Source organism: Passer domesticus, chromosome 2, assembly GCF_036417665.1.
Source record: "Passer domesticus isolate bPasDom1 chromosome 2, bPasDom1.hap1, whole genome shotgun sequence".
Lineage (NCBI taxonomy): Eukaryota > Metazoa > Chordata > Aves > Passeriformes > Passeridae > Passer > Passer domesticus.
In genome coordinates this window covers 25595751-25618584 of record NC_087475.1, presented here as the reverse complement: position 1 = coordinate 25618584, position 22834 = coordinate 25595751, and the positions used below count along the sequence as shown (strand labels likewise).

The 22834-nt window shown below is 40.7% G+C and overlaps 1 protein-coding gene across 7 annotated transcripts in view; it reads right to left on the bottom strand.

Moving 5' to 3' along the window:
* Nucleotides 1-22834, bottom strand: part of NAXD (NAD(P)HX dehydratase) — a 50808-nt gene that overhangs the window by 4013 nt on the left and 23961 nt on the right. For 6 of the 7 annotated variants that reach the window (XM_064407799.1, XM_064407796.1, XM_064407798.1 and 3 more), the window contains 4 exons: nucleotides 9787-9837; nucleotides 9602-9706; nucleotides 9158-9278; nucleotides 636-756 (listed from right to left, as the gene is read on the bottom strand). In XM_064407799.1, coding sequence (XP_064263869.1) covers nucleotides 636-756; nucleotides 9158-9278; nucleotides 9602-9706; nucleotides 9787-9837 — 398 coding nt within the window. Of the gene's footprint in view, nucleotides 1-635; nucleotides 757-6136; nucleotides 6257-9157; nucleotides 9279-9601; nucleotides 9707-9786; nucleotides 9838-22834 lie in introns of all 7 variants that reach the window. The other variant, XR_010355637.1, reaches the window with a different exon arrangement.

The window sequence follows — 22834 nt, the reverse complement described above, 5'->3', positions numbered from 1 at the left end:
ATTCCTTTCAACTTTATTTGAAGCTGATGCTTTCACAGAAAGACTCCATGACTATCTGAACCAGCTAGTTCAGCAGGAACTGATGTAATTTAACTAAAAAGCCATCTGCATGGCTGCTTTATAAACAACCAAAGTGGACTGCCATTTGGCCTTAAAAGATTTACTCTCTTTGAAGTTGTATTTTATTTGCAAGTTTTAACATACCTGCCCCACTGAATTACATAGCCACAATGCAGGAGGATTCACCAAAATAGAAAAAAACAAAGCCAAACAACATGTCTTTTGAATTACAGAGATGTTATTGCCAATGACTACCACTTATTTATCCTTTCTACTTTCTGCCTACATTCAGTTGTTTTGAAAACACATACCTCATACATAAATGTCCTTATGAACAGATCCAGAGGCTCTTCTTCTGCCCCAGACTTGGGAGATGCTAGATTACTGAAGAGTTTGTCTTACTATAATTATTACTGTTATGTAGACTGCTCTAGAACACTCTTTTTAAAAGTACATGGATATTTTCTTACCAAAATCTCAAATTTCACTTGGAAATTTATAAAATAGCAGGTCTACAACAGTTACCATAGGTGAACACAGGCTCACAGCAATAAGTGATTAATTAATATTCATACCCATTTGTTTTTTCAGCTCCAGCAACAAATGCCCAGTGTGCCAAGACTCCAAGAGAACCAGAAAGGAGGTCCCCCTGTCCACCACATCGCCGGCTGCTTCCTTCATGACTGCACACAAGTACTGTGAACACACAAACCAAAACCAGAATCATGTGCTTTTATCCCTCTGTTTGCAATGACAGCTGCAAGGGCCACCCTCTGAGGCACACAGCAACTAACAGGTGGGAGACTTAACACAGGCAGCAGAATACGCTGAAATACACTGTTCTTAAAAAAATGCATTAACAGTTTTAAAAATACCTTTCTCATTATCTTTTAATCCTTTGCACGTAACATTGCACAATGCACACACTTTTTCCACTTCACTCAGCCTGCACAGGTGAGTTTAGTTATTTATGTGGCATCATGAGCCATCACCCCAAACTGAACCAGATCCTTCCACAAAGCCATTGCACAAACGTAACTCTTCAGTGTCTCTGACCTTCACAGTTTGCCAACGTAAACCAACGTGCTTACAAAAAGCAAATGCAAAACAGAACTAAAATCTCAAATGTTCTACCATATCCATCACAAAAATATTTTATTGAAACAGCCCTTTCCTTAGGCTTTGTAAAAAGCACACGCAAGACAGATTTATTTTTGTTCTGCCAATCGACAGTGTCCTCACCATCCGTGTATGTTTCTGTCAGCAGTGTCACTGTGGATAGGCTGTGTCAGGATATCAGATGTTACATTTCTATTTTAAATATACAAAGGACCTTGATCAAACTGATCTCTTTGTGCAGCTTTAACTATGAGGAACACACAAATGGTTTCACTACATTTAACTCCTTTGTTCTCCACTCTCAACAAGCCCAAGCAGGAAGCCTGGAGGACATATAAGGCACATAAAAAGAGAACAGCAGCAATTCTGCTACCCTTCTCCAAACTCTCTTGTGGGTATGTACCTACCCTTAGCTTTTTTTCTTGCTTGGCTCTGAAAAAAAAACAGGAGAAATTTATTTTCCTCTCCTAAGAGGATGGAAGAGCTGGTGGAATCATGACTGGCCAAGTGTGATCCTCAGCATCTGCAGTGAGCTGCTGCAGGATTCAGGACTGTGCACACAATCACTTGTGTGCTGCTGAGCATGCCAAATATACAAGCAAAGGATAAGGCAAGTCCAGGCATTGCCTGGACAACAGCTCTTACCTCAAGCCTGGGCTCGGTTTCTCCAAAGAGTACAAATACAGCAGCCCAGGTGTTTTAGAGGGAGTGCTATCCATATTTTTAGCATTTGAAAAAAAATTTTATTCTCAAACAAAAGGAAAAAATTTGCACAGAACTGAAGGACTTGCAGATACATCTTCCTAACTCGCAAGTGGTAAAAAACTACATAATGCCAATAAATCCTTTCCAGTTTGTTATGTGCAGCAGCAAAGAAATTGTACTTCACTTCCATTTCCTAGTAATCCTTCCAGCAGTAATTGTGGGGCTCACAAGGCCAGGCAGTTGTGCGTGTTTGCTGCCACTGAGAGGGCAAAGATTCATTAGTCACCACGAGCACAGAACACACCACTGCAGCCTTGCCAGCAGTTCATTTTCCCAATCACTCTTCTCCCCTTCCCCCTCCCCCTCTCAAATTAAGATTCTGGATGTGTTTCTCAGTGAGCAGTAGCTAATGTCAAATTTCACAAGTGTAATGCCCTTCTGAGTTAGCTATCTGAAGAAGGTATGCCCTTTCAGGTGGAGTGATTTATTCTTATTTTTATTTTAAATACAGTGCTTTGGAGAAATTACCTCTAATTCTACTACTTTGAAGATGCTATCTCACAGAATTTTCACTTTGAGGGCTTGAACTCCTGGCAGGAGGCAGGATGGAAATCCTCTGTTCAAAAGCTTTGGGGCCTTCTGACTGACAGCTGAGCACAAGCCCCTGCTTATTAGCTGTATGTCACCATCTGCCACTATTCTGTAGCCCCACAACCTTCCAGTCACTTTTGAGCTGTACAGGAAAGCAAGATCTCAAACTAGGCCAATTATAATACTCTGCTAAAAAAAAAAAAGAAAAGAAAAAAAAAGAAAAAAGAAAGAAGTGGTCTTTTGTTTGTGGTTTAAAAAGTAAGTCTCAAACATGTGCAGACTACCTCACAGGCAACAACAAAAGCAGACCTTTGTACTCTGCACACAGATGCTGGAAAACAAATCCTTGGAATACCTTCAAAGAAGCAGAACTAGAGGAAATTCACTTGAATGAGGAGGGAGATATAACACAGTTCTTGTGCAGAGGCTCGGCTGATCAAAGAACATCTCAAAATAAAAGGATGATGAACATGACGACAGGCAATGGGAAAAGGATTTAAAACCACTTCTGAATTACAGCCATTATTAAGAGCTTTTAAAATATAAAAAGAATCCCACAGTGCATCAAGACAAACCACCATACTGCCGAATCAACACGGGATGCTTTTCTCACCCTTCTAGAACAGCAAAACAAAACTGCTGTCTTCACACTGTGCCAGTGCAACATCCCCCACTGCATGTCTGAGCCCTGCTGTGAGGACAGCTCCCCATCCCTTTCAGGACTGTGGGGTGATGCCTTTACACTGCACTGAGCAGTCACAACCAGTGGCAGTGTTACCAGACCTCCATTAGCTGGATGTGGCTGAAGAGTCAGCTACGATGCCAAGAAGGTGGGCAGCTCTGTTCCCTGGAAACATGCACAGTGCTCTGCCTACGTGAGGATGAAGCTGGTTTTGATGTGTTCAGTGAGGCTGTAGCAGTTCAACTAGGGATGGGCATGTACATCAGCAAACATAGAAACAAGGTTCTTGGAAGAGCTGAGGAGACCAAGACCACTGAATGTGGGACAACAAGGAAACTACAAAGACTGAAATCACCACAATGTGTCAGTTTTGAAAAGGCAGCAGCCAGGGCCACTTAAGGTCAATTAGTTTGACACCAGTCTGGATCAAAACATTGGAGAGGTTCAGTTATAGTTCCACTGACAGAAACACACAATTAATGCTGGTCAAGCTGGCTGTTACAGTAGGATGTCTAGTTCTGTCTTCTAACAGGTCTGAGCAACCAAATCTGATGTCGTCATTTTTCAGGGTAATGAATCAAAGAAAACCCACCCCAGTATAAGTAGCAGACAGTTTTTCAATGAAAGATGATCTATACCAAGTAACTCTCAGGGGAAAAAAAAAATTACCCAACTCCCTAGGACTTATCCATGCAGCACACACACAGAAGAAAAGGCTAGATGAAATAAAAATGTCATCACTGAAGAAATGCCTGCAAGGAGATCTGCTAGAGTCAGAACAGCCACAGTCCTATTCAACAGTTTCAACACAATCTCAGCAAGTAAACATCACAGCCAGAGCTTTAGGCAGCAAATACAACACGTCCCTCACATATAATCACATGGATTTCTTGTGTACCTAAACCCATGGAAATAATTTGTACTGAGTGCAACCGAAACAAAAAACAGAAGGCTGTCACACTGATAGAATATTGTAAAGTAAAATTCAGGAGTTTTAGGCTTCAAACAATTCAAAACTCTGCCCCAGACTTTCTGGGTAACTATGGCCAAGTCATTTAGTAGGTCTATGTTTACAATATCTTCAGTAGTGCTGAAAAGGGAGTGATGGTAAGATACACATTAAAATTTGTGAAAGCATTCAGACCACGGTGTCACACCTAGCTGTATCATTGCCAACTTTTAAGCTGAAAGAACTCCCAGCCCAAATTTCCTGCTGCCAAAAGTCCAGAATTACCTATTTATGGGCATTGTATGCTTAATAAAAACAACAACAACAACAACAACAAAAAAAACCCACAAGTCTGTTATATAATTGAAAATAGCTGTTCTCTCTTTGAAGGAAAAAAATCACAATGTAGTAGTTTTGCTGACTTCAAGCACTACAAGTTAACTGGGAAGCACAGATTTTGATATGGCTGTATGCAGGCAGCACCAATTACAATGCCAGCCCCCAGATACAGCACAGTTAGAAAAATGAAGTTTTTCTAAGTACAAAAGATAGTGTGTGTCTGCTTGTTCTTGATTCACCATGTTCACCCAGTAGTGAAAAATATAAATGAATCTCTGGGTGGTTTTTACTTTTTCATTTAGAGCATGGCATGTGAAATATAGGATACTTTAGGTGCTCTGATGATGGTCAAGAAGGCTGAAGAGCCTATGTGAAATATCGCATTTATTGAGACGGCAGACTGAAAGACTGGAGATTTAAATTTAACTCCTGAATCTCAGACATCTTGAACAAATTCCTTGCACTTGTTTTCCTCTTAGAAAGGAGGAGGATTACACTCACCCTAATGTGGTCAGGAATCCATGTATGAGACACCACCATTCTAACTTCTGATACGACTCAACTGGATCAATCAGCTAACAGCCACCCCACACAACAAACACACTCCAGTTTAATTAAAAGGCTTAAGATTTCCATTTTTCTATGCAAATAATGCAGCTACCAAGGATCATTTTGCCCCATCAATGCAAGATTCACACCAGTATCAGATTTTTAGTAAAATCTCTTACCAATATTCATCTCTGACCTCGCATGTATTTACACTAGTAAGAAATTTATCTTTTTCCTTTTGCAAGTTAGTTCACAAAAGCAAATAGCTGGAGATCATGAATTCCCAGGAACATGTCCCAGAGTGCATACAGACAGGGAAACCAAGTTTAATGACTCTGGCTGGAGAAACAACTCAACTGATGTGGAAAATGTAAGTTGGCTTTTATATAAAGGGTGCTTATACTTTTTTATTTCCTAATCACACTTTTAAAACTTAGGTAAGTCCTTGAGTGCAACAGAGCAGTCAGTTTAAGTTGAGATGAAAATGACCCACATTTTCCACTAGTTTTGTTGGATAGGCACAGGAGCCAGGGGCCAGGTGAACAGTGCCAGGGAGAAGCTGGCTGGGCTGCACGTGCCAGAGACAGCACAGTGGCACCAGGGACAGGAACCATCACCTCCTCATCGTGCTCATTCTGCAGAAGCAGCACTGGAGACAAAGGTGCTGCCTCTCAGTTATAAATCTAGATGAGATTTGCTCAGCAGCTGTGAGTGAGCCAGTCAGTGACAGCTTCTTTTCCAGCTGTGTGGGGAGATGAACGGCTGGAATTAAAAGCATGACTTGGGGACTTAAGGCAAGAGTTGGCTTTTTACCCCATAGCCAGTACTTAGGATTCTGCCTAAGAAACCAAAGAGAGAAACCAAATTTGGCTACTGGTTCCAGGTAGAAGTAGTCCCAGGTAGTACCGACATGGTTCCCATGAAACCTGCCTTTTGGAAGGGAGGAGGGTCAAACACAGAAAAACTCACTATAATGTTTAAAAACCAAAATACAAATACTCTAATTCAAGGACCTAACCAAATTTTAAACATGTTAGGAACTAAGGCTGGTATAACCACACTTTATTACTGACCAGTTCTCCAAAGAATAATAAAAAGATAACCTTAGAGAGCTGTGCCATAGTGAATAAAAGCTGACTTACCTTTTACCCATAGGCTGAGTACTCATTCCTACCCTGGTCAGTGATGGCACTGATATCACCTACCAAGAGCATGGTGAAGCTCATCTTTGTAGAGCAGGGAATCAACAACTGTAGACCAAGCTATAATGTGAAATTGCAAAAGGAAAGAGAAAAAGAATATATAAAACTTAATAGGCCAGTTGGCAGCTCAGTACTGAACTGGAGACAAATTTTAGAAAAACCTCCTTTATACTGGAGGGCTGCTACTGCTTTCACAGAGGACAGTATGTGACTTTGAGGCCATCTAGTCTGATCTGTGAAAACAAACTTTAGAGGTATCCAGACACTTCAAAGTTTGTGAATCTAGCAAAGTTTCAGGTATGTGGCTGTACTAGTTAATTTGTCTAAATCTTACTTTGAATTTGTTAAACTTCAGCTTCCAATCAGAATTTACTGAGCCTTTCTGTATAGATTACAAAGCTTTTTGCTGAGAGTAATTCTTCAGCAATACCTGACACCAAATCACCTGGTAACCCTTTCTGTCTTCGGGCAGCAGAAGTAAACTGTCTGCTGCATTTCCTACAGACTCATGAATAAAACTACTGTGAAAATAACCACTACAATCACTCTAAGCTATAAAGCATTCACAAACCCAGTCTTTCCTACTGCAAAATTTGGCACCTTCAGAAAGCCTTCCTTCCTCAACAACTAAGCATAAAACACTAAAGTTACACAGTTAAGTTTGCAATTTCTCGATTTCTGGTTTTCCTGGAGAGCACTGAGACTTACTTTTCTCTTCTCTTTTTTTTTCTGGAAAGCACACATGCAGTATTTTCCCAAAGGAAAAAGTAATATATGCAAACTACAGCGTCAGTATGCTGAACACAGGAGGCCAAACAGGAAATGCCTAATAGGTAGGGCTTATGCACTATAAATGGATGATGACATGACAAATAAAAGGCAAGAGGAGTATACAGATCTTTTCATAATGTTTGACTGTGCTCAGAGGACACTGGCCCGATCCAATAACCTTGGATTTCCCTGATGTATGTAGTCTTAGCTGGAAAAAAATGACATCAGATCAAAAGAAGAGACAGATGAAAAACAAGAGCAAAAAAAAAATCTGAAGAATTCAAGGTCAGTAACAGGACAACATATTCCATGTTTGCCACAGAGCACACAGAAGAATCTCCTTTCTCAATGTAATTTTGCATTTGAGAAGCTTTAAAAAAAATGACCAGCAGATCACACCCAAAGAACATTGTTGTTAAAAGGAAGGTGAAGTCTGCAGTTTCTGCAAAATTCTCAAGAACCTCCTTCAAAGTCATGCAAACTCTAAAAACAGTTCTTGTTACAGACATTATAACCTTCTTTCTCAGCTCAGCAATGCTGCCTGTAATGTCTGTAATCCAACAAAGCACCAGTGATAACACCAAGGTAAAAACAAGAAAGCAGCCTATAGCTGGACATCAATGAACTACTATAAAGGCACAGAACTGTTTTTATTTCAAAACCAAAAGCCACTTCATTAGTAGAAGAAAATACCAGAACACAACAGAGACAAATAACAAGATGGGGAAAAAATAAAACCAAGAAAAAGCCCCAAAAGCATACAAGACATATGTGAACTTGTGCCACAAATGAACATTCAAAATTGAAACTGGAAGGAAATTCACTTGTTTCCTGTTTTTTTGGGTTTTTTTTAATCCTTCATGACAAGAGACATTGGAGACCTGTCCTTTCTCTCCAGCAGGTGTGGGGATACACTTATCTCAAGAGTTCAAAAGGAGAACAGACAGATACTAGATAATGTACTCAATCTAAAGTGCTCACCCAGTCTTCCCAACGTTCATTTAAAAAGCAACAATCCTGTATAAAAAGAACATTATTGACATAAAAGCAGAGGAAGAAGACAAATACAATGCTCTAAAGCTCTCTAGATGGCATAAACTGGAGTCAAGACATTTCATCCTCCAGCAGAGTTCATCCACCCTTAAGCCTGGCCTGACTGTCCATGGTTACAAATCAAGTCAGCTGCAAGTGCAAATATGACAAAAAATTCTTCCTGTGGGGAAAGCTGGGTACTGTGCGAGGAAGGTCCTTTCCCACACAGATGTCACCACATTGCTTCCAAGTCCCACTTGTTGCACAGTCTGTTACAGCATCTGCCCTAATGGGGTATGTGGAAGGTGGCTCTGCACAAACCAGTTGTCATATTACATCTGCTTTTCTGGTATAAAAGACCTCCATGGCTCCCAGTAATGAAAGATTGGCTGTATATACAAAACAGTTCTGAAGTAGCATAAACATTTATCAGAGATTAGCATTTCAAGTAATTAAAAGCAGAGCTGCTGCTTGTTATGTATGTGAAATAAGACCATGCAGGCAAAATGTGACGAAGGCACTCGTGAATTAATTTTATACTGATCACAGTACATGATCAGTATAAAAAGCATCAGACAAGCAGCTAATTTTATTAAGTATACTTTAAACCATATTGGTATGAGACTGTTGTAATGGCAATCTAGAATTAATTTTTAATTTGTCAGGGCTGCTGAGAAGTTATGTATGAACAAGCTAATCTGCAGCCCCATGATGGACAGCATCAAGGAACTGAGCAGGTCATGAGCTGCAAGACTTCTTCACTTCTCACACACACTGATACATCCTGAACTAACAGTATTATTTTGTATCAATTTAGCAATGACAGCTGCTAAACCAACTATAAACCAATTATAAACCAACTCAACAAAGAACTTTCAAATAGTTCACAAAGATTAAATAATTAATTTCTCAATAACCATGTAATGTAAAATATAACATCAATGAATGCGAAATATAATCAGCAACTCTTTTCAGCAAATAAATTTAGTTGCACTCTTAAGGTACTAATTTACAGAAATCACCTAAGTTGATCAGCAAAGGCAGCAATCCTTCCAATCTTCAGGGGAATACTGCCAATTGCCATACACTCTACTGGACTCTGACTGAAAGAAAACAGAACAGAAAGTCACATTGCTAAAAGCAGAAGATTTCACTTACCCTTCTCTCCATCTGAAATAAGATCTCTTTCTCCCTTTTGCACAACTGTCAAATTCCCCATGGCTTGGCTGAGTCTTAGCACACATCCATGATGATCACTACTGTCTACGGGGTCTCTAAGCTACAACACAAGAATTCCATACACAGTACATATTTTGGTACTAGAACAACATATACTAACACAAGCTAGTTACATATGCATGGGGTGGGGAAAAAAACAACATCATCAGTCTGTGTATTTTTTTCTATACCCACTGCAATGTTAAAAATGCATGAAAATGGGTCTTTAAAATAGAGCTCAGTTTAAGAATATGGATTGCTGTGGCAATCATCCCACGAAATAATAACCCAGAAAGTGTTTCTTTCATATACAAGAAGCAGTACATAATATTTAAGCCAGTAATAAGTTACGTATTTTCAAGGACAAAAAGGCAAGCAGCTCACCATGGCTTCATACAGTCTACTGAACTCCATGTAGTTTGGAGTAAGAATAGCTCGCTGGTAGCCTTGAATAAGAGAAGGCTGCTGGGAAATGAGCCACAGTCCATCCTGCAAAACACAGTAAGAACATTTACTGAATAGATTCTTAAATGTTAAACCACTGTGACTGAAATAAAGAAAATACTTACTGCATCAATAATGATAGGAATTCCTTTCACTTTTGATTTCTCTATAATACCCTGCAAAAAAGGCAGATACTTTTAAGATGCTTGTTAATTTAGATTTCATAAGATCCAAACCAAATTCATACAATAAATCTGACCATCACTTTACAAAGTGATAGAAAAAAATCTGTTATATTCTGCAAACTAATGTAGAACATTTTCATATCAGCAGGTAATTTTAATAGTCACAATCTTTTCTCCCTGGTTTAAGTGTCCACAGAGTTGGTATGTGTACTGTGTACTCATGGCAAGGTTTTGGGAGGGGGAAGAGGGGCTACAGGGCTTCTCTGAGACACTGCTGGAAGCTTCCCTCATGTCCAACAGAGCCAATGCCAGCTCCAGGACAGTCCTGCCACTGGCCAAGCCAAGCCCACCAGCGACAGTGATGGGATCACAGGTTTAAAAACAGGATAAAGTAACTGAATCAATTGCAGCCAGAGAAGAGAGGAGTGAAAATATGTGAAAGCTACAGTCCTGCAGACATGTGAAGAAGAAAGAGGAGGTGTTCCAGACTCTGCAGCCTGTGGTGCAGTTCATGGTGAGGCAGCTGTGCCCCTGCAGCCCATGGAAATGCACAGGGGAGCAGAGCAGGTGGATGCCCAAAGGAGGCTGTGACCCCACGGAAAGCATGCACTGAAACAGGCTCCTGGTAGGACCTGCCCCATGGAGACAGGAGCCCACAGTGGAGCAGTCTGCTCCTGAAGGACTGTACCCCATGGGAAGGACTCATGTTGGAACAGTTTGTGAAGAACTGCAGTCCATGGGAAGTCCACTGGAGAAGTTTGTGCAGGACTGTCTCTTGTTGGAGGGACCCCATGGTGGAACAGGGGAAGAACGTGGAGCCCTGCCCACAAGGAGGAAAGAGCAGCAGAGACAATATGTGATGAACTGACCAGAGTACCCATTTCCCAACCCCCTGCACCACTAACAGCAGGGAAATGAACAATTTTGGAGTTAAAACAGGCTCGGGGAGAAGGAAGGGGTGGAGGGAAGGTATTTGACCATTTAGTTTTATTTCTCAATATCCTACTCTGATCTCATTTGTTATAAAATTCAATTTCCCCAAGCTGAGTCTGTTGCACACACTTCAACATAACAGTAACTGGTGAATGATCTCTCCTGTCCTTATCTTAACCCACAAGTCTCTTGTTGTATTTTCTCTCCCCTGTCCAGCTGAGGAGGAGAGTGACAGAGAAGCTTTGATGGGCACCTGGCACTCAGCCAGGGTCAACCCACCACAACAAGCAAACAAACAAGCAATCTCACCCACTCTGCCTGCTGTAGGAGGCATGTAATGCCAACACAAATCACACATAGTAAACATACATCTCCAATTAAAATAAAACCAGAGAAATCCCAGTGAGTACTGCCTTGATGGAAATCTACCAATAACTATAATAACTAACTTCAGTTGCTTTGCTGCTGACAGCCCCACTGCAGGATTAGTTTATGTACAAACAAACATCTGAGATGAGCAGTATGCATGATGTCATTTCACCTGTGTGTCTGGAGGTTTCATGCTTTGAAAGCAAAACCAAGGTGGCCCAGGCAACAGACCATTTGTAAAAGTGTTCTTTCCAGCAAGCAGTATCTCTGAGCAGACTGTCTGCCCTTGTTCTCTCTCCTAACCCAGCAGCAGCAATGACTGATCCTCAGGCTTTTTAATGAACAGTGGCCAACAGTCAAGTTTTCTTCAGCACTGGTTATTACTAACTCATCTTTGAAGCTGGAGGGTTTATCTTATCTTTTTCCTGTATAAGATAACAGAGCATGGTATCCATCTGAAATTTTAATTAATTTTGAATGTTATTAATCTCTTCAGATTAGTTGTCATACAGCACTGAGCTTCACAGGTTAGCAAGACATGATGTAAGGAATAAGAAAGCAATTTTTAATTAATAGTCAGGGTACTGAACATCTCTCTTTTCTTGTATAGTGGTCAAAATAAACACCACCCACCTTGGTCCCTGTAAATTATTACATATGACATATACATATCCTTACAAGCATTACTACCTGACTCTGATTTTTCCAATACCAATGGAAAGTATTTCCCTTCCATTTTCTTTGTTGGGCACTGTCTGCAGTTTGGAAGCATGAGACTATCCACTGCTCCAAGCCTGAGGACTTGTCTCAACACACAGCTGTGGCTACAGCAGAAGCTGCTAGAGAACAGAAACCTTTCCAACAGCGACCTGCACAACTTGGGCTGTGTGTCAGACTGCCAGCTGCCTTTCTGCTTTGAGATCCCTAGGGAACACCACAGTCTTCTCTTATACTCAGCTACCTGAATAATTTTGAACCAATTGCAAGTATGAGTTTTTACACAACTCATACTGTTCAGCTACTGCTAAGTTATTCAAATTTACTGGCAAGCACACTTAAGAGCTGTGTGAGGATGGAGTCTTAAAACATATCTACAATTAACTGCAGCATTCTGAAAACCAGAGTACCTCACTATCAAAGCTTTCAAGAAATGTATGAGAGAGTAATTTCTTAATTCATTCATGTTAATCTGCACAGATGTGTACAGCTCAGTTTCCCTTCACAGAAGCCGCATTGCTTTGCCCCTGCTGTGTTAAGTTCATTAAGAATTATGTTTAACTTGGCTCACTTTGTAATAATAAAACAAGGCTGTGGATCTAGCAAGCAGATTTTGTGTTTGCTGTTTGTATTTTCCTTGTATAAATGCATGTTACAGATCCAACAGCTCAATTATTTTTGAATGATACTAAGCTCTTCTGATAAGATATCATAGGGCACTGAGACCCAGATCTCAGCAAGACCATCCTCCCCCAGCGTTTGAAGGTACAAATACCTTTTGCTGCAGCCTGGTTTTCTAACTGGTTAGAATATTTTTGTACATTAGCAGCTTCAGCAAACTCCTTCAGTACACTTAAAATGATTACTGCTCCACTTCCCACTAATATGAATCACCAGTTTATTCTAGTATGTCAACTTCAGTAAGCCAGCCTTTCATGACACTTGATGTTCTTAAACTAAAAAAGATTTCCCCAACAGAGTCAGTAAGGAAGTCTGAAGGAAGACACCAGATCTCAGGAGTCCTTATCCTTTCAAACTGTTCTCTTAAATGTATTATAAGCAATCTAGGGAAGGAATTTTGCCAAAATTCTGTTCCCAAAGAAGCTGAAGTTTGGCAGTAGCTGTTATTGTTTGGCCCTTTTTCATGTTTCCTCATAACTGTCATCTTGGTTACTGGAATGTCTCACTCTCTACTAAAGAAGCAGTCCTGAAGATTCATGGTATCCCAAAAGAATGTATGTATAATAGAAAAAAAAAAAAGTGGAAGTCACAAAGCATGACTGTATCTACAGCTAAATAGCATCCGGAAGGTCAGATCACTGGTACATTCAGAGAAATAAGGCATTTTTTTCCTAATCATGTTTTGAGTTCCTACCTCTCTAGCACATCCTCCACAATCCTGAAATATTTGACCTCCACTCTAATTTGACCTCCTCCTCTTGCTGAGTAAAACCACTGGGCAAGCAACTTTTATTATGTACCAAGTCTCTGAGGTATCAGTTTCTAATCTAACATACTGAATGATATTTGCTTGTCCTTCCTCTCCTTATAAAACAAACAATCAGGGGATACAAAGTTGTTTGTCTTATTTAGAAAACTAATTTTTATTAAAAAAAAAGCCAACCAGTAAGAAACAAACAAACAATCAAAGCCCCTATCCCAATAATTTTCCTTTCCTCTTCCTTCCTTAAACCTGGAGAGAAACTGCTTGGAGATAGACAAGGAACCTCACAGAGGAAGTTCTGGGGAGGGAAGGGATGATTTCAAAACTGCAATAAGCCAGTAAAGATCAGGGATCCCCCCTAAGACACCACATTTATGGGAGAAGCCCTGTTTCCTACTGATTGTGGACAGGACCATGGGAGAGCAGTTCATCCCGTGCAGCTGAGACACCTCACTCAGGGTGGGATGAATAGCCAACAGACATACCTGTCTCTCCTCAGCTGTCACAGGGGGTGCAGAGACACTTTACTGTTTATTTTTAGACACCAAGAATTAGGTGAGATGAAGCCCACTTTTAAACACTCTATTTCTGCAAATACCGTATTTAAAAAAAAAACCCTTAAATATTCGCATTAACAGGAGTTTATGGCAATAATGGCAACATCCTCTGTGCAGAGTATTAGCAAAAATCAGTTTTCACTTGTATTTGTACCTTGGTATTTGGCATGGACTTTTTTTGGCTAGTACCTGTAGATACAGAAGAACCTTCACTGTTAATTGCCCAATTAATATAGCTCAAGCTAACTCTCCTTTCACACCAAAACCTATTTAACAGTTCCTGACAGAATTCTATGTATGAGGAGAAAATATATCTTCAGTTTTATCCAATGCAACAATTATTTCTATGGGAAAGGATTTAGAAGAGAACATTGACAATTAAAAATACTGAGACATGTCACTAAGACAAAAGCTGAAACAAAACAAAAAATCAAAACACCATTGACAAGTGAACAACAGCAACACATACAGATGTCAATGATAAGCCCAAGATATCACCCCTTCCCTTCAAACAGCATTTTGAATATTAAGAATTTGAGAATTCTAGCTCCAGGACAGCCCACTGAACAAACTTTCTGTGCACAGATGTATTATATTTATACATATATTTATGTATAACAGTGGTGGTTCAGCCTGGAGCAAGGCAGGAGAATTCCTTCAGTTCATTCCTAAGCCCTGAAGGACATCCAAAACTGAAGCACTGGATTCACAAGGCAATCTTGGCACAAGTCACAAAGAGAGAGGACAACGATGAGAAGATTGTTGTCACCCAACCTTATGACCTACAGCCACACTGTGTAGGTAAGATATCAAAGACTGTTTGGATCCTTCCTCTGCAATTCACAGCCAGGGCCAAACCTCAGCCTCTTACATTGAGACTCTTAATAACAGGGTTTGGGCAATCTCTTGCTAGAGATCTTCTTCTTTGTACCAGCTGGCTAAATACTTGGCAGTCCTCTGAAAGAGTGATTCAACATTTGTGTGAGAAAGGGAAAAGAGGTGTCAACTCCCTCTCATTAAAATCAGTGATGATTAACTGTATTGCTGGACTGCAGTACTCATGCTAGAACAAATCTGTAACAGGAGTTTCCTCTCCTAATAACAAGACTAAATCTGAAGCTTCTATCCTCATTAAGCCAAAGAGGAAATTACCTGGGATTCACACATCCCACGAAGATGCTCTATGGGACAAGCTCTCTCACAGTTATTATCATTTGTTAGCAGCATCAAATACTTGACATTTAGAATTGCCCAAAATAGTATTTCAGTCATTGCAGTTTTTGGTGGTGGTGGTGAAGAGGAAGAAAGCCAGAGACGGTAAAATTAACCTGAATCTACTCCTACTCTACTCTTGAAATACACTATTTCCTGAAAAAAACCTTTTTCTTTGACTCATTATTCAGGATTTTTACACAAGCAGCCTACTTAGTAAAAACTGAAAAAGAACTTGTCACAGTAGAAACCATTGGTCCATCTGAGGAAAGGTAACACTTTACTGTAATTTCAAAAATTTACAAAGTAAGAATGAAAAATTAATCTGTTTTCATTATTTTTTATTGTAATGGAAACTATTCCCTTAAATGCAATTTATTCATTGTAATAGAAATCTGTTTCCTGTCCCAACTCTCACATGGGAATTTTAAAACAGATTCCCAAGCCCAAATTCCAAACTTTAAAAGAAACCCAAAAGACAAAGCTGAAACACAAAATAAGCAAAACCACCAAAACAAAACCAAAACACACCAACCACCACACTTCCCCCAATAAACCTGAAACACAAAACCCACAACACATGGATACCTGTACAACACACACAAGTGCAGAATTATTTCAGGGTGGAAAGGAGTGCAGGAGGGAGAAGCCTGAAGGAACAAATGGACAGGACACTGCTGAAAGAGGACACAGGAATGCAGAAAAGCATGATGTGATTGAACCATTTGACAGCCCGCAGCTGTGCTGTGAAACACAAGATTCACCTGCACTGCACTAACATGGACATCCAGGACTCCTGCACACTTACACAAGTATTATGGAAAAGGGAATGGGGCTGAGATGAGCCACTGGTTTTAAGAAATAGTCACGTGGAGAATAGTGGGGAACATGTGAGGGAGGAATAAATTGCTGTGGAGCTCCTGAGTACAAGCAAAGGATTCCTTATCAGCCATGGAAGTCTTCACAGAGCAGCCACTCAGAGGCCCCAGGGGGAGAATTTACCTGTTCACTCTCCCAGGAGTGCCCACAGCCTCTTGGAAAGAAACTCTGCAGTCTGGACTTCTGCACCCAAGTCCACGAGCCAGCAATAACACCCATCCTATTTATGCTGCCCACATGGAACAGCATAAAAGCTGATCTTCCACAGATCCACAGAAAAGACAATTATGTAGGTTTGCCACACCTAAGTCAGATATACTTTTCAGCTTTTTTAATTAGATGTGGATTAGCAGAAGAATGCCTGCAGTGACTTTTAATATATTAATATTTTTGTCACTACTTATGTTCTTCCTCATGAGCTAGTTCAGCTACAGAAAACTTTGGCATTTGGTGTTTACAAAGGGAAGAATCAGGAAATTAGAACCAGTCATTTAATTATAAGATTGAATTTTAATGAAATGAAGAGAAAACCAGACTAGCAGAATATATAAAGCAACATCAATCCCAAAACAGTAATTAATTTTCACACCATCATTTTTCTACCTTGCAAAGAAAAGACTGCTTTACTTGACATCAGCAATAAACACTGCATTTCCTCAGTCCCTTCACAAGTCATATCTTGACCCACTCTCAGGAAAAGTCTTATTCATGTTCTCAAAAAGAAATTCAAGCCTTAACATGCTATAATAATGGACAGTATTGACTAAAATGATATCCAAACTCTTTAGGAAGCAGTGCCTTCAGCCCACTGAAAAGTGCACTCCACTGCAACCTGCAAATGCTGAGTATGTAATTACACACTCTGGTTTGGTAAAGACATGCAAATGTGCATAACCTGGCATTGGGAGTGGCAGTCCCTTTCACAAAGAACCATCTCCTGAAAGCTAGGATCAGAAACTGCTGCTGAAACACCATCTATAATTGCTTCTATTTTCTGCATGGATGCTGCTCCCATCCAGCAATCCTGAATCCATGATTTTGTCTGAAACAGGGAGATAAAAGAAAAAAGAGCGAAATTTTTCCTGTAAAAGCTGCAGCTCGAAGCATTTCCACACATCCTCCTCCCCAAGGTGACCGGGAGGAACAAATAAGTTCCACCCCAACACGCTGCAAATCGATTCCTACAAATAGGCACTGAAAGCCCTAGGAAGCATTTCTTGCTTCAAGTCTGGATAAATGCAGAGTTAGCAGGGACTCAGCTGCAATAGAGGTCAGGATGCAGCTCTCTGGTGGAGATGCCTGGAAAATGGGCTTGGCAAGCAGGAATTTGTAATCTTGCACAGCTAGAAGGAGGCAAATAGCCCAGCACAGGCTGTGCTCGAGGCTACAGCCCTAGCTGGCAGGGGGGAGAAGCTTCCCTTAATATATTCTATTTGATGCAAGAAGTTTGGAAAACATTAAGAATGGAGTTCTACTGTTTGAGATTCTTCCTATTAGAGCCATATTTTCAGACATTTCAAAACTGGTTTTAGGCTTTTATTGACTCACTGATTAAAATGTGCAGTTGTCTCTTAAACTGCACAAACTGACCCAAAGACTCATCCTCCTTTCAAAATTCAGCAAAGACAACAAAAATCTATCTTCGTGGACAAGATATATATATATATATAAATCATCTTTAACTAGCCTAATTGCCTGACTTTTACTTTATGTATTTCTGTATGCATACCTGTCACAAACTCATTAATTGCTTCACTAAGTGCTCAAACCTTATGAAAGGAATGATCGCCACTTGTGAATGAAGAGTCACCTAATAGAGATGAATATCCCTGCTCTAGCACAAATAGGTTCTTCATCTCGTGGTTTATGCTCCATTCAATTAAGTCTTTTGTCTTTTAACTGTAGTACCACATGCTAGGCCCCGTGTTCCAAAACAGATTTTCAGGTGCACAGCAAAATGTTTCACTTAAGCCAGGCAGAGTGTGAGAAGGACTCTACCCCTCTACACCATCAGGCTCATTAAACGCTTTGGGAGATGTTAGAAGCTGTTACAAATAACAAAGCTGAAGACACTGTAGATGTCAACTAATCAAAACTGTTCTACCCTACATTAAAAAAAAGATGAAAAATTATTCATTTGTAGATTCTTTGAATTCTTTGAATTCTTCTTTGAATTAAAAATTAGATCACTTGCCTTGAGCATGGAAGAAAACGGCAACTAACAGTTTCTTAATATCATCTTCAATCACATGCTAAATTCCTGAAGAAGTGACATAAGCCAAAGTAATGCCTGAACACAATAAGAAAAACCAAAGCCTCTGAAATACTGTCCTAGTTACAAAAAAATCCAGAACACTCCTTTTTGCCTGTGCTCCCCCAAAACCATGGTCAACCAGAGACCATTTGAGAAGCTACATTTATACGTACATTTCAGCCCTAAAAAAACGTGACCATCCATTTTTAGGTATTAATCCTTTTTATTGCAATCTAAAGTATAAATATCTACATCAGAATAAATAAAAGTAGTATTTTTTTCATGTTCTCATTCACTTAATGTTCACTGACAATTAAAACGCTACAAAATTTCCAATTTATAACTGATTATGTTAACTAGATTTGGCATCAGATATTCATGGTCAGCTGTTGGCACTTTGTCTTAAATAAACATAAACTCAAAACTAACTTGTCATGCTTAAAATGAACTTAATGAACTGAATTTATCACTGCCAATTTCTTTTTAGGGTTTCTAGCTGAATGAGCTCAGAAAGAGTTGAAAAGATATCCAATACCAGTATTTTGCTTACAAATGCTTTTGAGTATAAAAATCAAGTTAAACAACAATATAAGCCTACACACAGAAAGCAAATAAATATCCCACTTCACTGTGAATGACTTTCATCAAGATCCATTACACATATCAGAAATAAATTCTGTTTGCAAGCTACATAAAGCTTGCAAACTAACTAACAGCTCTTAGCTCAACCAGCAGTAGTTTCTTGCCATAACCAAGAGGGCATCTCTGCCTTGAGCTGGTGTTCCCCAGCTTCATCCACACCAGTAACACCATCACAAAGACCTGCATTCTAACCCAGCAACTGCCCCACCTTATGTGACAACATCCACAAATTCTGAGTCTCATCAGGCCTTCTGAAAGCAATGAAGCTTGGCTAGCTGGAGATCAGTTTGTCACTGGATTCTGTCTGTGATATGTGCATCAATGCTGGGCCTTGGGTGAGGGCTGACAGCACACACGTTCTCACAGAGGGCACACACATCCCACTGTGCTGCCCTTGCAGTACCCCAAACACAAAGTTCCAGCTACCTCACCTCCTCCTAGCTGAGGGCTGAGAAGAGAAAGAGGCATGCCCTTGCTGCTACTTCAGTTCCTTATGAACTGCTGCATCCCCACAGCAAGAACCTCCAAAGGGTATCAACAGGGAGGAAGCAAATGCACATGACACACACTAAAGAATGAAGTTTCTGGAAAATAATTGTGCTGATTTGAGTTGCCGTGAGCAGTGACTCCAAACAATAACACATTCAGTTGGTTCATACTTGTACATGGTGGTAGGTAGGCAATACTAATCTGTCACCTGCAACATTCACCTGGGACACTTCTCAGGTGTCTTACACAAACAGAACTGAGAGGACTAGTAGACATCAAGAGGAAAATCCTTTTCAAGGCCCACAGTGACAGATTCAACTCCAACAGACCTATATAACAACAGGTGGCCCTGTATTCTGCAGAGCTCTTCATCTTGCAGAAAAGTAGTGCAGATATGTAGTGAGGCACCTGGTCCCATTCTCACAACTTATTAGAGCTGTGAAGTGTTGCCTAAATCTTGAATGCATGAGGCTTGAAAGGAGGAAAATAATCCAACTAACCAAACACAGAAAGGCTGATGCCTCAGTCAAGGTGGGAACTGAGAATCCACACACCTAAAAATTTCAAATGGGCTCTCTCTGGGCACACCTGATGGAAATGATCTTTGACAAGGGCCCAAACCTCTCTCACCATGTAGATGTTAACTACAGCCAAGACACTTTAACATGACATTAAGATGACGTCACAAGGGGTGGAAAATGAGATCCTGAAATTTATATCCCAAGAGATAGTGGAGATCTTTAAGGACAAATGACTGTCTGAAGGAAGCACTGCAGGACAAGGAGGCTGAGGGAAGAAAAACAGCAACAGGCACAAATGGCAGCTAAACAGGGCCTCAGCCAAAAGAAAACCCAGGCTGGTAGTCCTGACATGTTCTGGAAGCTAAAACAAAGACTGAGAATTGAGCAAGAGGAACAAGCATATGGTTTGAGAACCCAGTCAATTTCATCATGTAATCTGAATTACACAGAGCTGTTCTTGCCATTAATCATTACCTCTCTCCTACAGGAGGAAAGCAAGCATGCTTTGCTGAAAACAGCATTCTGACTTCAAGCAAGACAGGAATCTGGAAGACCAGGGTGCAGGACTTGGGGTTCCCACTTCAAGGAGAGAGGCAAGGAACCCAGTGACAAGAAAGGAAGATTTTAACGTGGAAGAATTCAGTTAAGGAGAGGGCTCTTCATAAGGATGAATGCTTGTCTGTGTGATCCCTACAGTAACTGCTATCCCAGCAGCAATCCTGTATCAGTCCATCTGGCCTCAAAGCCATAAGGAATAGGGGAAAGGAGATGACAAGAGGATGGAAACTGATGAAGGACATAGCTCAGCCTGTAACTGCCTAACTGCTAGGTGGCAGCAGAATGCAGAACATCCTGGAGCATTAGGCAGCATCTCCTGCTCTCCCAGGAGGCTATGCAAGGAACATTATTTTTAATCAAGTCCTCTCAGAAGGTGCACTCATCACCCTGCAGCAGAGGAACCTCTGGCTCTCTCACACACCCAAGAAACAGCTCTTGATGGTACAGGCAGAAATTTCCCTACTTCCCAGCTTTTCCTAAAAGGAAAATCAGGTCACAGTAAAGCCAGAAGTGCAAACATACATGCAACAGCTGAATGAAGTAAATTGCGATTGGTAGATATGATAGGGACGTTACACTGCTGCTGTGGGAAAACAAGGAGAATATCCAATACCTTTGGAAATATGCTGCTTCTAAGCAGAGGACAGTCACTGGGATCTTGGCCTTGCTTCCACATAGCAGCTAAAGCACCAGCAGCAGCACTCCAACTGAGCTGAACTCGGTGACATAACATACTGGTATCTCTGGCCAGAATCAGTCATGGACACTGAAAGGAATAAACAGATGGCCTGATGCTCCCAACAAGAAAGCAGACATCGTGGCCAACTCTCACATCAGACATGGTAACAGCATTTCAAAAGTCTGAAGTAGTATGGGGAGCAGAAATGCTTCAATCTGCATACTCAACAGCTGAGAAGTGGAGCAGAAATGTGTTTTTGCTCTTTTCTCTTGAAGAGAGACTGCTTGGACTGCTTATTTGCTTTGGAATTGGAAGGTCTAACCAGGCTGAAACTAGAATTGCCACATCTGCAAGGGATCCAGGTGTACAGCTATCAGGACACAACAAATGCTTTCTTTAGGGGAATTTTCTGAAGCTGCAGCTCCTGGCCTCATAAACCCATGGCTCGAAAGCTCTGACAGAGCATCAGCTCCAAGCAACTGAGTAACAGCATGGGAGGGTTCTGGCACAGACCCACACAAGTGGCTTGTAAAAGGAGGATATAACTTGCATAGTAGCTTCTTGTAACAGGACTTGTAAATGGAATTACAGCCAAACCCACAAAATTGCAGGAAACCAGTAAATATGTATTCAGACACTATCATAGTGCTCAAGGAGAAAAACATCAAATCAAAGGAGACTGATCACAAGGTGGTTTTTTTAAATCAGACTGTTGAAAGGAGCTCAAATGCCACAGTGAGCAGTGCAGGCGTTAAGAATGAGGGAGGCAGGTGACATACTAAAGATGCTGAGGAAGCAAAGCATTCTTTGATCTGGAGATGATGCACCATCTGGTCAACAAGCACTCAAGCTATTCCACAACAAAACACTGTCTCTTGGCCATATACCAGAAATTGAAGGTTACAGCACTAGTAATTAATTTCTTAATTTCTCAATGCTCAGAAGAGGGAAGCAGCCCAAACACATGACTGTTTGGAGAAGCACATTAATTGGAAATGTGCTGGCACAATACTGACAAGAACTGACATAAAAACAGCTTTAGAGAGATGCCAGAACTCGATGCCTCAGCACCTTAGTGGGACAGAAGGAGAGAGAGGGGAAGCTCCATCTCACCATCACTAGCACTGATACAAAACCCTGGCCAGAAAGCAGACACCCACCTACCTCCCAGCCTGGTGCTCACACGCACCACAGTTAGCTTAAAGGGAAACCAGAAAACTTTACACCAAGCCAGCCTCCTATAAAAGTTTAAAATAGCAATGCTATCACCTCTTGTTTTTTTTCTCGACACTTGAAATTTGCTGTTGGAGCAGGAGGGAGACTCAGCTTTCCCTCAGCACAGAGAAGCACCACTCTCCCTCAGACAGGCAGCCAGGGTTCACTTGTCCCCAGTGGCATGTTAAAAACCTCAGCACTGGGTAACTAATGAACACTTACACAACTACAGTGCAAACAAAGAACTTGAGCTTTAATGTGACTTGAAATTAATAAGGCCAGATCCACAGCTCATATGAATGTGCCCTGAGATTTTAGCACAAAGTGACTTCCAAATGCCTTCTCTTTACTGGCTGGGTTTGTTTCTTTAAGCTGGCTTTCACAGGACAGCCAAACTGAAGTAAAAGTATGCTTGTAATTCCTAGGAAAGCAATGTTATTTTTAGCAATGAGGAAAAAACTACAATCAAGAAATCTTCCAGATACTTCTGTAGTACAGATAAGCACATAAACCCTGGAT